At 40.9% G+C, this 16,346-nt stretch overlaps 1 protein-coding gene across 3 annotated transcripts in view; it reads right to left on the bottom strand.

Annotated features, from left to right (window-relative positions):
- Nucleotides 1-213: 213 nt before the first annotated feature.
- The window catches only part of LOC308091343 (protein phosphatase 1 regulatory subunit 12A), a 76,041-nt gene continuing 59,908 nt past the window's right edge, over nt 214-16,346 (bottom strand). Inside the window, exons 16-26 of one of the 3 annotated variants that reach the window (XM_080436887.1) lie at nt 16,132-16,222; nt 14,958-15,122; nt 13,526-13,628; nt 12,717-12,820; nt 7,820-7,879; nt 7,007-7,029; nt 6,855-6,897; nt 5,258-5,353; nt 2,349-2,399; nt 1,865-1,915; nt 214-608 (exon numbers count right to left, since the gene is read on the bottom strand). In XM_080436887.1, coding sequence (XP_080293013.1) covers nt 522-608; nt 1,865-1,915; nt 2,349-2,399; nt 5,258-5,353; nt 6,855-6,897; nt 7,007-7,029; nt 7,820-7,879; nt 12,717-12,820; nt 13,526-13,628; nt 14,958-15,122; nt 16,132-16,222 — 874 coding nt within the window. In that variant the 3' untranslated portion in view covers nt 214-521. The remainder of the gene's footprint in view (nt 609-1,864; nt 1,916-2,348; nt 2,400-5,257; nt 5,354-6,854; nt 6,898-7,006; nt 7,030-7,819; nt 7,880-12,716; nt 12,821-13,525; nt 13,629-14,957; nt 15,123-16,131; nt 16,223-16,346) is intronic. The other 2 variants (XM_080436886.1, XM_080436888.1) reach the window with 2 other exon arrangements.

Here is a 16,346-nt window from a genome sequence, read left to right as displayed (position 1 = left end):
TTTGAAAAATCGTGAAAATCTTTGAATATATATATTTTTAAAGCAAACATTTGTACAATATTTTTGTTCCAGGGACCTCCCCAGAAGCAAAGATTTGAGTTCCAAATGTTTTGCACACATTTTCAAGATTTTTCAAAAATAGCAGATCTACAAGCTCATAGTGCGGCACTCGGTGCCGCGCTTTGAGCTTGTAGATCTGCCATTTTTGAATAGCCAAAGAAATTTTAAAATTACAAGAGATGTGTTCTCGGATTGAATGGGTTAAATAGCGCGCCAGTGTCTCGCAGGATCTATAAGTTCACAAACAGTGAGCTTATAGATCTGCTACGTTTGTTAGCGATACACTGACGCGCAGCAGGCGTATACAGTCAGGCTTTCGGAGTGAATTGTTCGCCCTGCCTCGGTTGTCGTCGTCGTGACATTCTGCGACTCTCTCTCGGTCTCTTTGGCACTTGGATGGAGGGATGTAAGAAGGGAAGGCGAGACGGAGGAGGATGGAGGGATGATGGCGTCTCTCTCTGCTATTTGGAGAGTTTGCTGATCACGCGGATCAGCGCACCGTTCTCGTCTTTAAGACGCTGGTTGTCGGCTCTCAAGTCTCCCAGGACCTGGTGAGAGACGGAGGGTTGCTTCAAAACATGGACGTTAACTCTACGAGACGCTTCTTTATGGGAATATAACTATGTATCTATGTATCCATCTATGTATCCATCTATCTATGTATCTATGTATCTATGTATCTATGTATCTATGTATCTATGTATCTATGTATCCATCCATCCATCCATCCATCCATCTATCCATCTATCTATCTATCTATCTATCTATCTATCTATCTATCCATCCATCCATCCATCCATCCATCCATCCATCTATCTATCTATCCATCCATCTATGTATCCATCTATGTATCTATGTATCTATGTATCTATGTATCTATGTATCCATCTATCTATGTATCCATCTATCCATCTATCCATCTATCCATCTATCTATCTATGTATCCATCTATCTATCTATGTATCTATGTATCTATGTATCCATCTATCTATCTATCTATCTATCTATGTATCTATTACTCAATCTACCAATGTATCTATCTATGTATCTATGTATCTATGTATAGGCCCGTAACAATTATTACATAATAGTCTAAAAGCAATTATTTGAGATAATCACAATTCATTTTGCATAATCGTCATCATCGTTTCCATGTTGAAAAAAGTTCACACATTTTCAAATATTAAAAAAGCAGAAAAAGATGCTCTTTCTGCTGTTTTTAAATTTATAAAATGATTAAACATGACAATCATTTCTTTGTATATTTCAGTTATTTGTCATATCTGCTTTGTGCTATTTGAAACATATGAAGCCTAAAAGGCTTCATATGTTTCAATGTTCAATGGCCAAACAATGAAATCGTTAACTCTCTCAGTGCTAAAAAAAAAGTGCTTAGGAAGCGAGATACAGCCTTTTCAGTTATAAGTTAAACAAAGAGTGGATGGAGCTGCAAATCTTCAGATAATGATATCTTGGGTTCTGAACATAAAAAAAAATAAAAAAAATATCTGGATTTTTCGTTCTGGCACTGAGGGCATTCAGAAAAAACTCGGGATAACTCGGGGCTTGGCACTGAGAGAGTTAATCGCAATTATTTGAGTGACAATTTATCGTCAACTTAAATTTGTAATCATGACAGCCCTATCTATGTATCAATCTATCTATCTATCTATCTATCAATCTATCGCACGCCAAATCACACCAGGGAGAAAGATCTTGCCAGACATGAGAATAAACTTGAGATTAATACTAATAATGTAAAAAACGGTGTATCTCTCTCTCCTTCTCATACTGTCTCTCTCACCTTTAACTCCTCCTCCAACTCAGCTACACGTCGTTCCAACATCCTCCTCTCCTGATGAAGACCACGGTGATGAAGACCACGGTGGAGGTGATGAAGACCATGGCGGAGGTGGAAGGAAGGGACAGAGGGTTAGAGGAGAGTTTATGAAGCAGAGATCAGAAGAACACAGTGATGAAGAAGCAGAGATCAGAGGAACACAGTGATGAAGACCATGGTGGAGGTTATGAAGAAGGAAGGGACAGAGGGATAGAGGACGGTAGAGGAAGCAGAGATCAGAGGAACACTGTGATAATGATGAAGCAGAGATCAGAGGAACACAGTGATGATGATGAAGCAGAGATCAGAGGAACACAGTGATGATGATGAAGCAGAGATCAGAGGAACACAGTGATGATGATGAAGCAGAGATCAGAGGAACACAGTGATGAAGATGAAGCAGAGATCAGAGGAACACAGTGATGATGATGAAGCTTTGGTTTCTTACCTTCTTCTCCAACTCCAGCAGAGCAGAGCAATCAGTGAACCTCTCCTGTCTCTGATGGACAGACAGACAGACAGACAGACAGACAGACAGTTTTTTTTAGACCAAAGAATAAAGACATTGGCTCTAGTCAGGGGGGGGGGGGGGCTGTGAATGATCCAAGCACCACCGAAGAAGAGTACACCCAGAAATCACGTGATCACATCCTTTCAAGTGTTTTTTAAAAAAAACAAGCCACATTCAAACAGCTCTGGAATGGAGGATCGCGACCGGCCAATTTCCCCCCCAGATTGTACCGGACCCCCGTGCGTGTAATGAGTCGATCTCCGTGAGGAAGGAGGACACGGAGAATATTCCATGATTTTTCAGAAGGTACAGTGAAATTGCCGGTTTCGCTGGCAAGGGGACCGGAGATCGGTTAATTAATTAATTAATTCCTGGTAGTGAAAGAGTTAACTCATTCAGTGCCAATACGTTTTTCATAAGCCCAGAGTGCCAATGACGTCTGAGACGTAAAAAAAAAAAAAAAGGTTCAGAACCCAAGATATGATGATTTGAAGATTTGCTGCTCCATTCACTTCTTGTTTAACTTCTTACTGAAAAGGCTGTATCTCGGCTCCAAAGCACTTTTTTTTTACAATGTATTTTTGGCCTTGGCACAGGGGTGATATAGCCAGAAATATTTTTGGCACTTAATGAGTTAAAGGATCCACCATGAATTTAAAAAATATATATATATATTTAATATCATATTGTTTATGTCAAACGTTTTTCAAAAGGTTTGAGCCTAAATCAAGCCTCAGATATACTCATTCCAACTAACTTCTCTCTGGCTTATAAAGCACTTTCACCTGCAATACCACATTGTCCTGTTTGGCACGGGGCGCTATTGAGCCAGTTTGTATGCATGTTATCTCCTGGTTCTGTGTGGAAAAAGTAAAAAAAAAAAGAAAAAAATTGGTTGGAACTGAAAAACGGGAGGGATTGTATCACTCATGACGTCACTTTCGGGTGCAAATCAGTTTGGCCTGTTTTGAGACCAATTTACATAAAACCCCAGATTTGCTGTGAAAGCCTGAGTGCTCAAACTGGGGTATTTTTGGGGATAGAAGAGAGGTAGGGGAGACCAAAAACACACAAAAAAGAAGGAAAAGTTAAAATTTGTGGTGTAGTCCCTTTAATTTAGTTACTAGTCAGTCAGTCGGTCAGTTTGGACATGCAGGAAGGCATGTGTGCAGAAACACAATGAAGACTTTCAGCCTCTTGGAAGCTGCAGTGTAGAGCTGCCCTACATTCTGGATGAGTGTGTTTTAAATGTCATCTGACCTTCTGGATGTGTGCGTGTGCGTGTCTGTGTGCGGGTGGATGTGTGCGTGTGTGTTCGTTCCACTGCTTTTATTAAATGTCATGCAGCGAGAGGCAGCGTAGTTATTTATATTCCATCATGCAACAGTGTTGCTTGCCCACAACAATTGATCTGTTTGGCAAGCGACTCTTGTCGCATGATGGACTATAAATATGTGTGTGTGTGTGTGTGTGTGTGTGTGTGTGTGTGTGTGTGTGTGTTAAGGACATAAATTCATACGCCAACATGTATAAGCACTCTTGTGCTTCAACTGCCACATTCAAACTGTGCAATAATGAAAATTAAACTGCTTGCGTTTCTACTTGAAAGCCTTAAAGGTAAATGTCCATAAACTAGTTGTTGTGAGAGGCCTGCAGATTGCAGGGATAACCAATAAGACAAGAGCTGAATTCTGTTCAGTGTCTGTGATGATTCACAGTTATGCCACATTATGGAGCAGACGATGCTTCCTGTATCCTGAAACACTTGCCGTTACGTTTCCGCTACCGTGTGCATCTACTGTCTGTGTTCAACAATGTCTTGTTAAATGTGAACGCAAATAAAGATGTTAAAGGGATAGTTCACCCCCAAAATGACTTGTTTTCTATGGATCAGTCACCCCATGGAGAGTTGATTTCGAGGACATTTTTTAGTTTTTGTCACATTCCTAAGACAATAATTTTTTTTATTTTTTTTAATTTTTATCCCGCGATTTTTGTAACCCATTTTTTTCACCCGGTGCCAATTTCCTAAGTGATCCTGGGCACTACACCAGCCCTACACCAGTATTACACCTGTCACCCCACAGTAGGGAGGCCAGGGCCGAGCTCACGCTTCCTTCAGGCATGAGAGCCAACTGACCTTCTTGTCACCTGACAGGGGGGAGTTTCCCTGGTTGGACGTAGCGCGTGGAAGGAACACGTTATTCCAACCAGTTCCCTTCCCCTCCATCAGGCGCCCCGGCTGTCATGGGGGAGGCGGTATAGTGACCAGGATTACTACATGTTTTTGTGAGGGTATTAACTACCCTAGGAGACACGGGGAGAACATGCAAACTCCACACAGAGTAGGCCCTTTCGCCAACCCCACCTAGGGTATGGGCGCTGATGACGCGGAGGAGAAGACACGCCCCCAGTGCCCACAGCGTCCCCGGCGGGAATCGAACCCAGGACCTTCTAGCTGTGAGGCGACAGCGCTACCGACTGCGCCACCGTGCCCCCTCTAAGACAATAATTTGATGAGCAGCAGCGGTTCCGGGAGGAGACTGAAGGGGTTTCCTTTGTGTCTCCTACCGGCACCGCTGCCTACCGGGTCCACTGGTCATCAAATTATTGTCTTAGGAATGAGACAAAAACAAAACAATATCCATGAATTCAAGTCTCCATGGTGTGACTTTTCTTTGGGGTGAACTATTCCTTTAAATGTGTGTGAGTGAGTGAGTGAGTGAGTGAGTGAGTGAGTGAGTGAGTGAGTGAGTGAGTGAGTGAGTGTGTGTGTGTGTGTGTGTGTGTGTGTGTGTGTGTGTGTGGGGGTGTGTGTGTGTGTGTGTGTGTGTGTGTGTAAGTACCTTCTCCAGCTCCACTCTGGTCTGGCTGATGATCCTCTGTGTGTCTTGAAGCTGAGAATGAAGCTGGTTGTTCTCCCTGGACACCTCCTCAAACAACTACACACACACACACACACACACACACACACACACACACACACACACACACACACACACACACACACACACACACACGTATTACTACACTGATATACAGTGATTTTATGAATGTCTACGTGTGGTGTGTGAGCTTGTAGATCACCTAAACACAGAAACCTAACTGCTTTGTTTTATTATCTTCTTCTTTGTAACCCATTCAATCCGGGAACACATCTGTGTGATTTTAGGATTTATATATTATAGTATATATATATATATAAATATATATATAGGATATATATATTTTTAAAACAAACATTTGTACTCAAATCTTTGCTTCTGGGGGGGGGGGGGGGGCTTGAACAAAATATTTTGAGATGGGGGTCCGTGGCCAAAAACATAATCTAAAAATGTTTTCTAAATCAGTGGTGCGCCTACTTTTTCATGTCAAGGACCCCCAGAATGATATATGTATTTGTCCGTGGACCACCATCTCAAAATATGTTGTTCCAGGGACCCCCAGCAGCACAGATCGGAGTTTTTTTTTGTTGCTTTGATACACACACAGTCACACAGATATATATATATATTCAAAGATTTGCACACATTTTCCACAATCTTTCCAAAAATAGCAGATCTACAAGCTCATAGGGCGGCACGCATGAGCTTATATACAGGGGTGCACATAACCTTTTAGGTCTAGTACTCAGAAGAGCACCTGGAGATGTGACTTGGTGCGCACAAAATAAATGGTCCCGTGCCGTTTTGTCGGGGGGGTGGGGGGGGGGGAATTCTGCACGGTGCCCACCGGACAGTTTTGTCAACGGGGGGGGGGGGGGGGTGCTGCACGAGAGAAAAGGACGCTCTGCTTCCAAATTCCGCCGATTTTCGCCGTTTCTTTTTCTCTCACGCCGTTTGGTGAAGCCCCCAAGGTTGGTGCCCTGCCTAATGGCTATACATGGGGCCGACGCGTGCTTTAGCGTGATTGTGTGAGTGTGGCTTCAGGAAGTAAATTCCTAGCCTCGATCTCTAGGCTTTTATTTTTTAGTTTTGCTAAAAAATAAAAGCTTGGAAATTCCTGTCCCAGCTGTTGGTACGCAAAAGCGCCTCGCGTCGTCTGATGTGCCGCGCATTATTTATTTTGGGTGCGCATGCGCACCTGCGCACCAGTTATGTGCACCCCTGCTTATATATCTGCTATTTTTGAATAGCCAAATAAATCTTAAAATGACACAGATTAAAGGGGTAACTGAGTCCAGTGTCACCGGCAGCGAGCCTGTGACACGATCAATAATAATAATGATAATAATGATAATAATGATAATAATAATAAGGGTAATAATGATAATAATGATAATAATAATAAGGGTAATAATGATAATAATGATAATAATAATAAGGGTAATAAGGGTAATAATGATAATAATGATAATAATAATAAGGGTAATAATGATAATAATGATAATAATAATAAGGGTAATAATGATAATAATGATAATAATGATAATAATGATAATACCTTCTTGTAGTTTTTGCCCGCTGAGCCTCCAGCCGGGTCTGACCTGAGGGCAGTAAGGGGTCGGAGGTCAAAGGGCAACCATAGACAATATGCTGACATCAATGAGGTCATACAGTGGCACAGGTCAAAAGGTCAAACGAGTGAGTTCCTACCTGGAGGTTAACTGTCGCTCCGACTGTTTAGGAAAAAACAAACAGTTAATAGCCAGCAGTGGTGTAAAGTAACTAAGTACATGTACTCAAAGTGCTGTACTTAAGTACAGTTTTGAGTTATTGTTACTTTACTGGAGTATTTCCAATTTTCAATACTTTTTCTTGAACTCCACTACATCTCAGAGACAAATATCGTACTTTTTACTCCACTACAATTATTTGAAAATGTTAGTTACTAGTTACTTTGTAGATTTTGATTATTATTACAAAACCACTTCAGACCCTATACTTTAGCAATTTGAAAATAGCAGATCTATAAGCTCACAACGCGTAGCTTGTAGATCTGCTATTTTCAAAAGATTTTTATTCATGTAATGAAAACTTGTTGAAATGGGATCTTCTGCATAATGAGACTTACTTACTTTTGGTACTTTAAGTACATTTTGATGCCAATACTTTTTTTTTAAAACTTTTACTCAAGTACATTTTGAGTACCGAACTTGTAACAGACTATTTCTACAATAGGGTATTGATACTTTAACTTAAGTAAAAAAAAATAAAAAATAGTACTTCTTCCATCACTGGCAGTCAGAATGTCATGTTACACACACACACACACACACACACACACACACAGTCTCAAACACACAGTCTCTCACACACACACACACACACACACACAGTCTCAAACACACAGTCTCACACACACACACACACACACACACACACACACACACACACACACACAGTCTCAAACACACAGTCTCACACACACACACACACACACACACACACACACACACACACACACACCTGTGTATCCGTGGCGCTGCCAGACACCTCGTCCTCTCCGCTGGGTTCGTTGTCGTCACTCTGCAGAGAGACAGAACACACCTGTCTCACTGCTTCCTGTCTCACTGCTTCCTGTCTCACTGCTCATGAAAAGCTAGCTAATTTAAAGGTAGGGTACGTGATATTCTTTTGTTAAAACAAAAAGTGTTTTGTGAAAAGGTTAAAGCTCTATATTGTGACAGTTATCATCGCTATAAATCAGCGGCTCTCAAACTATGGGTCGCGACCCAAAGTGGGGTCGCGGGAAGGTGCCGTTGGGGTCGCGCATTGGCAACCAAAACATAACATATTTTTTCTAATCAAGAAACGGTAAAAAAAAAACAAAAAAAACACGACCAACGTGAAGAGGACGGTCACTAGACTCCTCATTAGGGCTGGTGAATTAATATTTGAATATGGAATATTCCTTGAATATGGGGAAAATATGTATATTCGAATATGAAAATTAATATTCAGATTTTTTATTTTTTATTATATGTTTATTTGACAGGGACAATACAAAAAACAATGTATCAAGTTATAAAAACAAACAAAAGATGTTTTACTGGATCCGAGCACTCGATACATTGTTTTTTGTATTGTTTCTGTCAAAAAAAAAAGATTTTCTTTTTTTGAAAAAAAAAATATATATTTTTTTTATAATAATAATATTTGAATATACTCGAATATCTGCCAATTTTTAAGACCAATATTCAAATATCATTTCTGAGGAAAGTTGACAGCCCTACTCCTCATACACACACAGCTCCGCCTCCAACACTGACAGAGAACAAGCAGCAGCAACACAAGCGACAAGACACACACAAGCCTTTGCGGGGGCTGAGGCACACACACTGATTTACTCTAGCTGTTTATAAACGACTCACTTAGGAATTATGTTCAATATGAGTGGGTGGCTTAACTCATTCACTGCCACAATTATTGCTGGCCACGTTTGCCCACTGCCAGAGATTTGTCATCGGAAAAAAAAAAGTACTCAGGAGCCAAGATACAGATTTTTTTACGTTTTAAGTTAACAAGGAAGTGGATGGGAGTCTAGATCTTCGAAAAATCATATCTCCTTGGTCTTTGGGTCAAATTCAAATTCAAAAAAAAAAAAAAAAAAGTGGCAGGATTGGTAAACGGGAATAATTACGTCAATGGACCCTTCGCTAAGCCCCACCCACTCCACTCTGTGACTGGTGGTGCGAAGTTAGTCACACCCAGGCCTGGCAGCGCCTGGCAATCTCTGCTTCTCACCCATTGACTTGCATGTTAAATGACGGCTTTTCCCCTTAAAAATAATCGATCATTTCAGCAGCAATAGCTTCAAAATCTCTTCTAAATCTAGTCAACAAGGCCTGCAGTAGGCTATGCACTGGACAAATGTGCATGACATTATTTCAATAAACTAAAAACACGGGAAATGTTAGAGGGAATAATAGCCATGGATACACGACGGTCTTCTGTTTCGACCGTCATGGATGAATTTCAACCTGGTGTTTGCACTTTCTCCATTTATAGCCCGTACATCTACAGAAACGTTCATATTTCAAATATAAAGTGCTTATCCCATGGCCACGGATGTTACATTTATGTACGGGCTCTCAAAAGTACACGTATCATCCGTATTGTTCAATAAAAAGCATTGTAATCTGATTGGTGGCCATTTTCTTCATATGCTTTCAACTAAGCGACCCTATCGGTTGGTAGGTGTATTGCACTCTGATACATTATAACTCTATGAGAAAATGGCCACCGATCGGATTAAAATGCTTTTTATTGAACAATACAGAATATACGGGTACTTTTGAGAGTCCCGTGCATCATTTTAACATCCGTGGCCATAGGGTAAGCAATTTATATTTGAAATCTGAACGTTTATATATATGTACGGACCATAAATGGAGAAAGTGCAAACACCAGGTTGAAGTTGATCCATGACTGTAACAGGAGTTTTCATGTACCGCAGGGTAAGACTACAATAGCAGTTAATAAATAGACGAACAAATGAATGAATATACTTTAACGTGCGGAATCCGAAACAGGCAGCGCTGTGATTCTGAATTTTGTTACGATTACGGTGATTAGTAGCCTATTATTGACACCACCTGGGCGAGTGAGTCGTGTCGTGTAACTTTCTGACATTAAGCTGTGTATGTGTTCAACAACACAGCCATATTCAGCCTTGCAGTTTAAGTGCAGATTTCAGCTTGGGAAAAGCAGCCTCCAACGGGTTTGGGTACGTGGTTCATAGTCACCATTGCGTTATCGTGGTATTCCTATTCTTGCTATTATGTTGCAAATGATTGTGTGTGTGTGTGCGGGCGAAATAACATTGACAGCTATGGCAGGTGACGAAAGCTTGCCAGACCTATGCCAGGCTAACAACGGTTGCTAAGCTGGCATTGGACAATCGCTTTTGGGGTGGGGTTTAGCGAAGGGTCCATTACGTCAGTGGCAGTGAATGAGTTAAGAGATCCATTTTGGGTGCTTTTGTTACTCCCAGACCGAGAAGGTACAAATACATGGTCGACAGATCCATTTGGTTCCATCTGTACCCTCGCGGAGTTAAATATAGATGGGGTCGCCAAAAACTTTCCCTCATAATATTGTGTCTTGGTATAAAAAAGTTTGAGAACCCCTGCTATAGAGTGTTTGTTCAGTAACAGGAGTCTCCCCGTATCTCCAGCTCTTTAACACATTGGGTGCCCGAATTTTATAATAACAGATTACGTTCGGTGCCAGAAATCTCACCGTTGCGCTGCACTGTGCTGTTTAAAGCTGTAGACTCCACGACGGGCAATCCATGAAAAACAATGCATGTGTGCAGGGTGCGCGATGGTCCTGGCTAAAGCCTGGAACAACAACATGTCTCATGCGAGTCACCATTGCGGAGCGATCGCGCATCGAGAATGACTCGTTTTGCCCACTGTAAAAAGTTAAAGGGATATTTCACTTTCAAAAAAACTTTTGGTCATTTTATCGTCTACTCAGGCTTTTGTGAGCCCCCCAGACCGTTTTTAAGTTGCTTGATTCAGTATTTAGATATTTGATATTCATTTTATCAGACACGCCCCCTTCCTATACAAACCCATTATAACTTCAAACTCCATTTTTAACATTAGTTAGATTCGTCAAAAACACCCGTCCTTGGTTCTGGTGACTCACCCCACCCTCCTAATACGCGAGGGGGCCGTGTTTTTTCGATAACTTTTTTCATTTATTAAAAAAAAAAAAAAAAGGGAAAATGAAAGAAATTAAACGCATTAAAAAAAATTAACAAAATAAATGAAAAAAGTAATCGAAAAAACACGGCCCCCTCACGTATTAGGAGGGCAGGGTGAGTCAGCAGAACCAAGGACGGGTGTTTTTGATGAATCTAACAGGTTAAAAAATGAGTTTGAAGTTACAATGGGTTTGTATAGGAAGGGGGCGTGTCTGATAAAATGATTATCAAATATCTAAATACTGAATCAAGCAACTTAAAAACGGTCTGGGGGGCTCACAAAAGCCTGAGTAGACGATAAAATGACCAAAAGTTTTTTTGAAAGTGAAATATCCCTTTAAGGAGAGATACAGAGCTCCCCCCCCCCCCCCTTGTGGAAAAAAACTTTAAAAAACAAAAAGGTAAAAAAAACGTACATTAACGTTTTTTGGGGGGCTTTTTGGCACTCCACGGGTGTATTTGCGAAACGGTATATTCACGGTTTTGGCACCCAATGTGTTGGGTTTAATCTGTATTCAGTGGGAGTTCTCTCTCCTGATTGGATACAATTGGTATCCCGACCTGAAAATGCATTTTCTGTTTAACAAAGAGCAGGAGATACAGGGAGACCCCTGTTCCTGAACAAACACTCTATAGCAGTAAGTACTATCAGAATATAGAGCTATTTAACACTTATTTTAACCAAAACATATCACTTACCCTACCTTATGTTGAAGTGATGTAATTATAGTTATGAATAATTATTTTAACCCATTAAGACCTGGGACGCATCTGTGTCACTTTTTGATTTGAGCTAAAAAAGCATTATTTTACACTTTGGCTATTAAAAAATAGCAGATCTACAAGCTCATAGCCGGTGCCGCGCTATGAGCTTGTAGATCTGCTATTTTTGAAAAATCGAGAAAATGTGTGCAAATTAATATATTTATATTATTTTAAAGCGAACATTTTTAACTCAAATCCGCGGCCAAATTCATATCATTTTGGGGTTCCTTGACATGAAAAAGGTTTGAAAACCACTGATATAGAAACATAAGTTTTTCAGAAAACTGTTGGGATTTAGAAGACATTTTTAAGAATCGCTTCAGGTCTTAAAGGTAGGGTAAGTGATATTTTTGGGTTAAAACAAAAAGTATTTTTTTAAAGGTTAAAGCACTATATTCTGATAGTAATCATTGCTATAGAGTGTTTGTTCAGTAACAGGAGTCTCCCCGTCTCTCCAGCTCTTTAATAAACAGAAAATACATTTTTTGGTAGGTGTCAAAATCTCAGCCAATCAGGAGAAAGTACCCATTTTTAAGCTTCATTTTTATAGTGTTCCAGTTCTAATTTTGCCTGCTCATTTCTTAGTGTCATCACTTCCAATTTCACTTGTTTAATCTATATCCTGATTGAGTTCTCTATCCTGATTGGATAAAATTGGAAATGAAACTGAAACGAAAATGCATTTTCTGTTTTATGAAGAGCTGGAGAGACATGGAGACTCTTTATATGGACAGGACACTCTATAGTAACGAGCACTATCAGAACATAGACCCATTTTGCAATTATTTGAATAATTGCAAATCACTTACCCTACCTTTAATGGGTTAATGGAAATTAGTTTAATGAAAAGTATATAATTATAATGAATAAATGTGTTTTACGTACCGCTCCAGGGCGCGGTCCTCTCCTTCTGTTCCGTGCTTGCCTCCTCTCTCTGCTCTCTCTCGTCCATCGCTCCGTCTCGCTCTCCCCTGTATCCACCACGCCGTCTGACACAGGACACACCCCTTTTTCACTTAGCAGCCAATCAGCTATCTCAGGGTGCACAGTGGACACTCTACCCAGTTTGCTCTCAAAGGTCCTTGGCGGGTGGGGTTCCAGGGTGTTAAAGTGGTTAATTTTAACCACTTTAACCTTTTATACTTTGGGCTATTCAAAAATATTCTAATCTATATGCTATTCTAAAATAGCAGATATACAAGCTCATAGTGCGGCTATGAGCTTGTAGATCTGCTATTTCTTTTTTACATTTAACATTAGTAACTCAAATCTTTGCTTCTGGGGTGGTCCCTGGAACAACATGTTTTGACATGGGGGTCCCTGGAACAACATGTTTTGACATGGGGGTCCCTGGAACAACATATTTTGACATGGGGGTCCCCCTGGAACAACATATTTTGACATGGGGGTCCTTGGAACAACATATTTTGACATGGGGGTCCCTGGAACAAAATATTTTGACATGGGGGTCCCTGGAACAAAATATTTTGACATGGGGGTCCCTGGAACAACATATTTTGACATGGGGGTCCCTGGAACAAAATATTTTGACATGGGGGTCCGCGGCCAAATAAATATCATTTTGGGGGTCCTTGACAAGAAAAAGTTTGAGAACCACTGCTCTACCCACATGGCCACTGAGCTGGTAGGGTTCAGGGTTGGTTGACCTAAAACCATAGTGTTCTCCACGTTACCTTTCTTGTCCGTGGTCTGCGTGCGTGGCGTTCCGGCAGGCTGCGTCAGGCCCAGCAGGTCCGACTTCTGAAGGCTGGCAATACGAGACCGCCAGCTCACTTCCTGTTTACACACACAATGACATCACAACACTAGTATGACATCACAACCCAGTATGACGCCACATAAGACCCGCTTCTGTCCCGGACTCGGTTCCGAAATTATCGAGACCCGAAAATCTATCACATTTGGGCTTCTGGAGACTCTTATCGGGTCTAGTGGGTGAATTGACCTCATGCGAGACGAGAGTCATCATTTAATCACATTTAAATGGTGTAATAAAGTTAAGCTGTCCAGAAAGTAATTATACTGTACAACGGTGTCACATGTTTCGCATCCAAAAAGAACAGATCTACAAGCCAACCATAAATAATGTGACACATGTTATTAGTTTGTAGTTCTGATTCAGCGTCGCCTACCAATGACATCATCAAATCTGCGACCTCTCGTTTTACTTACCGATAAGCTAAAATATACATATTTAACATTCACCAACTTCATTTATTTATTTAAGTTAACTCTTTGATTACCATGGACGAGCTAATTCGTCCGATGGTACTTGGTACACAGTGCCATGGACGAGTTAAGACGAGGCACATTGAACTGGCCACAGCTGTGCAATGGTTGTTCGCGCACGGATACATTTTTTTCCCCCCCGAGACTCCCGAGATGCGCGTGCGTGTAATGAGGCGATCTCCGCACGGACAGCGTTCACGGAAAATATTCCATGATTTTTTCAAAGGTAGGTAAAAAAAACACTTGTTTTCTCTGGCACTGGGGTGACACTATTACACTTTTACTCTGGCAGTTAACTCATTCAGTGCCTGACTTATTTCTGACAGTTTGGCTCAGAGCCAAAATTCATTGTAAAAAAAAAAGTGCTTAGGAGCCGAGATACAGCCTTTTTCAGTAAGAAGTAAAACATGAAGTGAATGGAGCAAATCAAGTTGATGGGTTCTTTCCAAAAAACATCACATCTGTTCATCCCAATGATGGGATTTTCAGAAAAACACCTCTAACTCAGTTTCTTTTTTTTGCATTGAAAACCACCCGTTTTCAACGGACCATAGCCCCAAAATGGCCGATCGCGGTTGGAACATTATTGTCCCTGTGGATTCACAGATCCCTCCGCCAACCCATTGGAACTTTTTTCCGTGTTTTTTTTTTTACACAATGTATCTTCCACGGCGTTTCAACGATCGTTGATTTAAAGTAATTACGCTGGCATGGGGATAGAAAACTATGTTTAATATATAGCGGTAACGCAGATCCATAAGCGCTATCGATAAGGGTACCGATATCAATACAAATGTACGATCCCACCCCCAAGTATGACATCACGTTAACCCAGTATGACATCACAGGATGACATCACAGGATGACGTCACCTACCCCCTCCTCTGCTTTCTTTTTGTTGTCCTTCTCTTTGTCCTGTTCCCTCTCTTCTTCCTCCGTTTTCTTCTCTTTCCCTTTGTTTTCCTTGTTCTCTTTGTTCTCTTTGTTCTCCGTCGTCTTCATGCTCTTCTCTGCCTCCTGCAGGTCCGTCAGTGTCACTCCCTGTCAAACATCAAAGAGTTCACACATCCATTAGCGATGAGATTAATCGCAGTTTAGCTGTGATTACTTATGATTAATCACCATTGGTCAACATGCCCAGCATGGGTCCATTTCCCCTCTGTATGGCTGTGACAACGGAAAGACAAATGACCACGGATTCAAAAGTGTTAACCCATTAACTCTTACCCTGCCAGAGTTTTTTCAGAACAGTCTGTAGCCTCTGCCAGGGTTTTGACCGATTTTGGTACCTTTTCGCATAGCCACAAAATATTTTTCTCAAGTATGATTGATCCCCAGAAAATTTCTAATCACAGATGAGATTCAGGTGTGGTTTCACAAATGTCAACGAGGTCAATTTGACCTTGTTGTCATGTGTTGTTTGATGTTTGAAAATAGCTCAAAACCAGTAGTTTCAAACCAAAAAACATTGTGAATTGTTTGTCCGTTTCAATTTTAACATTGAAGTGGATGGAGCAGCAAATCTTTGGAAATTGTTATCTCCTTATTCGTTTGGAATATCGAAAAGGTGTCAATACTAAATAATTAGAGAATCTTTTTAGATTTTTTTTTTTTGTGGGCGTTTTTAAACGTCTTTGGCAGGCAACAGCTAATTTCTCAAAGACGTTTATAAACGTCTTTGGCAGTTATAGAGTTAAGACCTGAGGCGGATTCTACAAAATATCTTCTAAATCCTAACATGTCAAGGATCCCAAAATGTATATGTATTTGGCCGCCGACCCCCATCTCAAAATACAGTATGTTGTTCCAGGGTCCCCCAGGAGCAAAGATTTGAGTTACAAATGTTCGTTAAAAAAATATATATATTCAAAGATTTGCACAAATGTTCTTGATTTTTCAAAAATAGCAGATCTACAAGCTCATAGCGCGGCACTCGGTGCCGCGCTATGAGCTTGTAGATCTGCTATTTTTGAAATATCCAAAGACATCTTAAAATGACACACAGATGCGTTCCCGCTCTTAATGGGTTCAGAGAGCAGGATGCAGGTACCTGAGTGGAGCGGCGGGATTGGCGAGCATGTCGGGAGCGAGCTTTACGCTGAGCCTCCGCCTCCTCATCCCTCACTGGTGTCAGGTAGGACCTGCACACACACACACACACACGTACACACACACACACACACACACAATACATTAAAAAATCACACCCAATGTGAAGAGAGTGGTGCCTTTCATGAGTTCATTTCGTTAGTTACTTTTTACAGA

The sequence above is a fragment of the Gymnoscopelus braueri genome, assembly GCF_963280865.1.
Source record: "Gymnoscopelus braueri genome assembly, chromosome: 9".
NCBI lineage: Eukaryota > Metazoa > Chordata > Actinopteri > Myctophiformes > Myctophidae > Gymnoscopelus > Gymnoscopelus braueri.
Note: the sequence above shows the minus strand (reverse complement) of the source record. Positions and strands in the feature narration are given on the sequence as shown.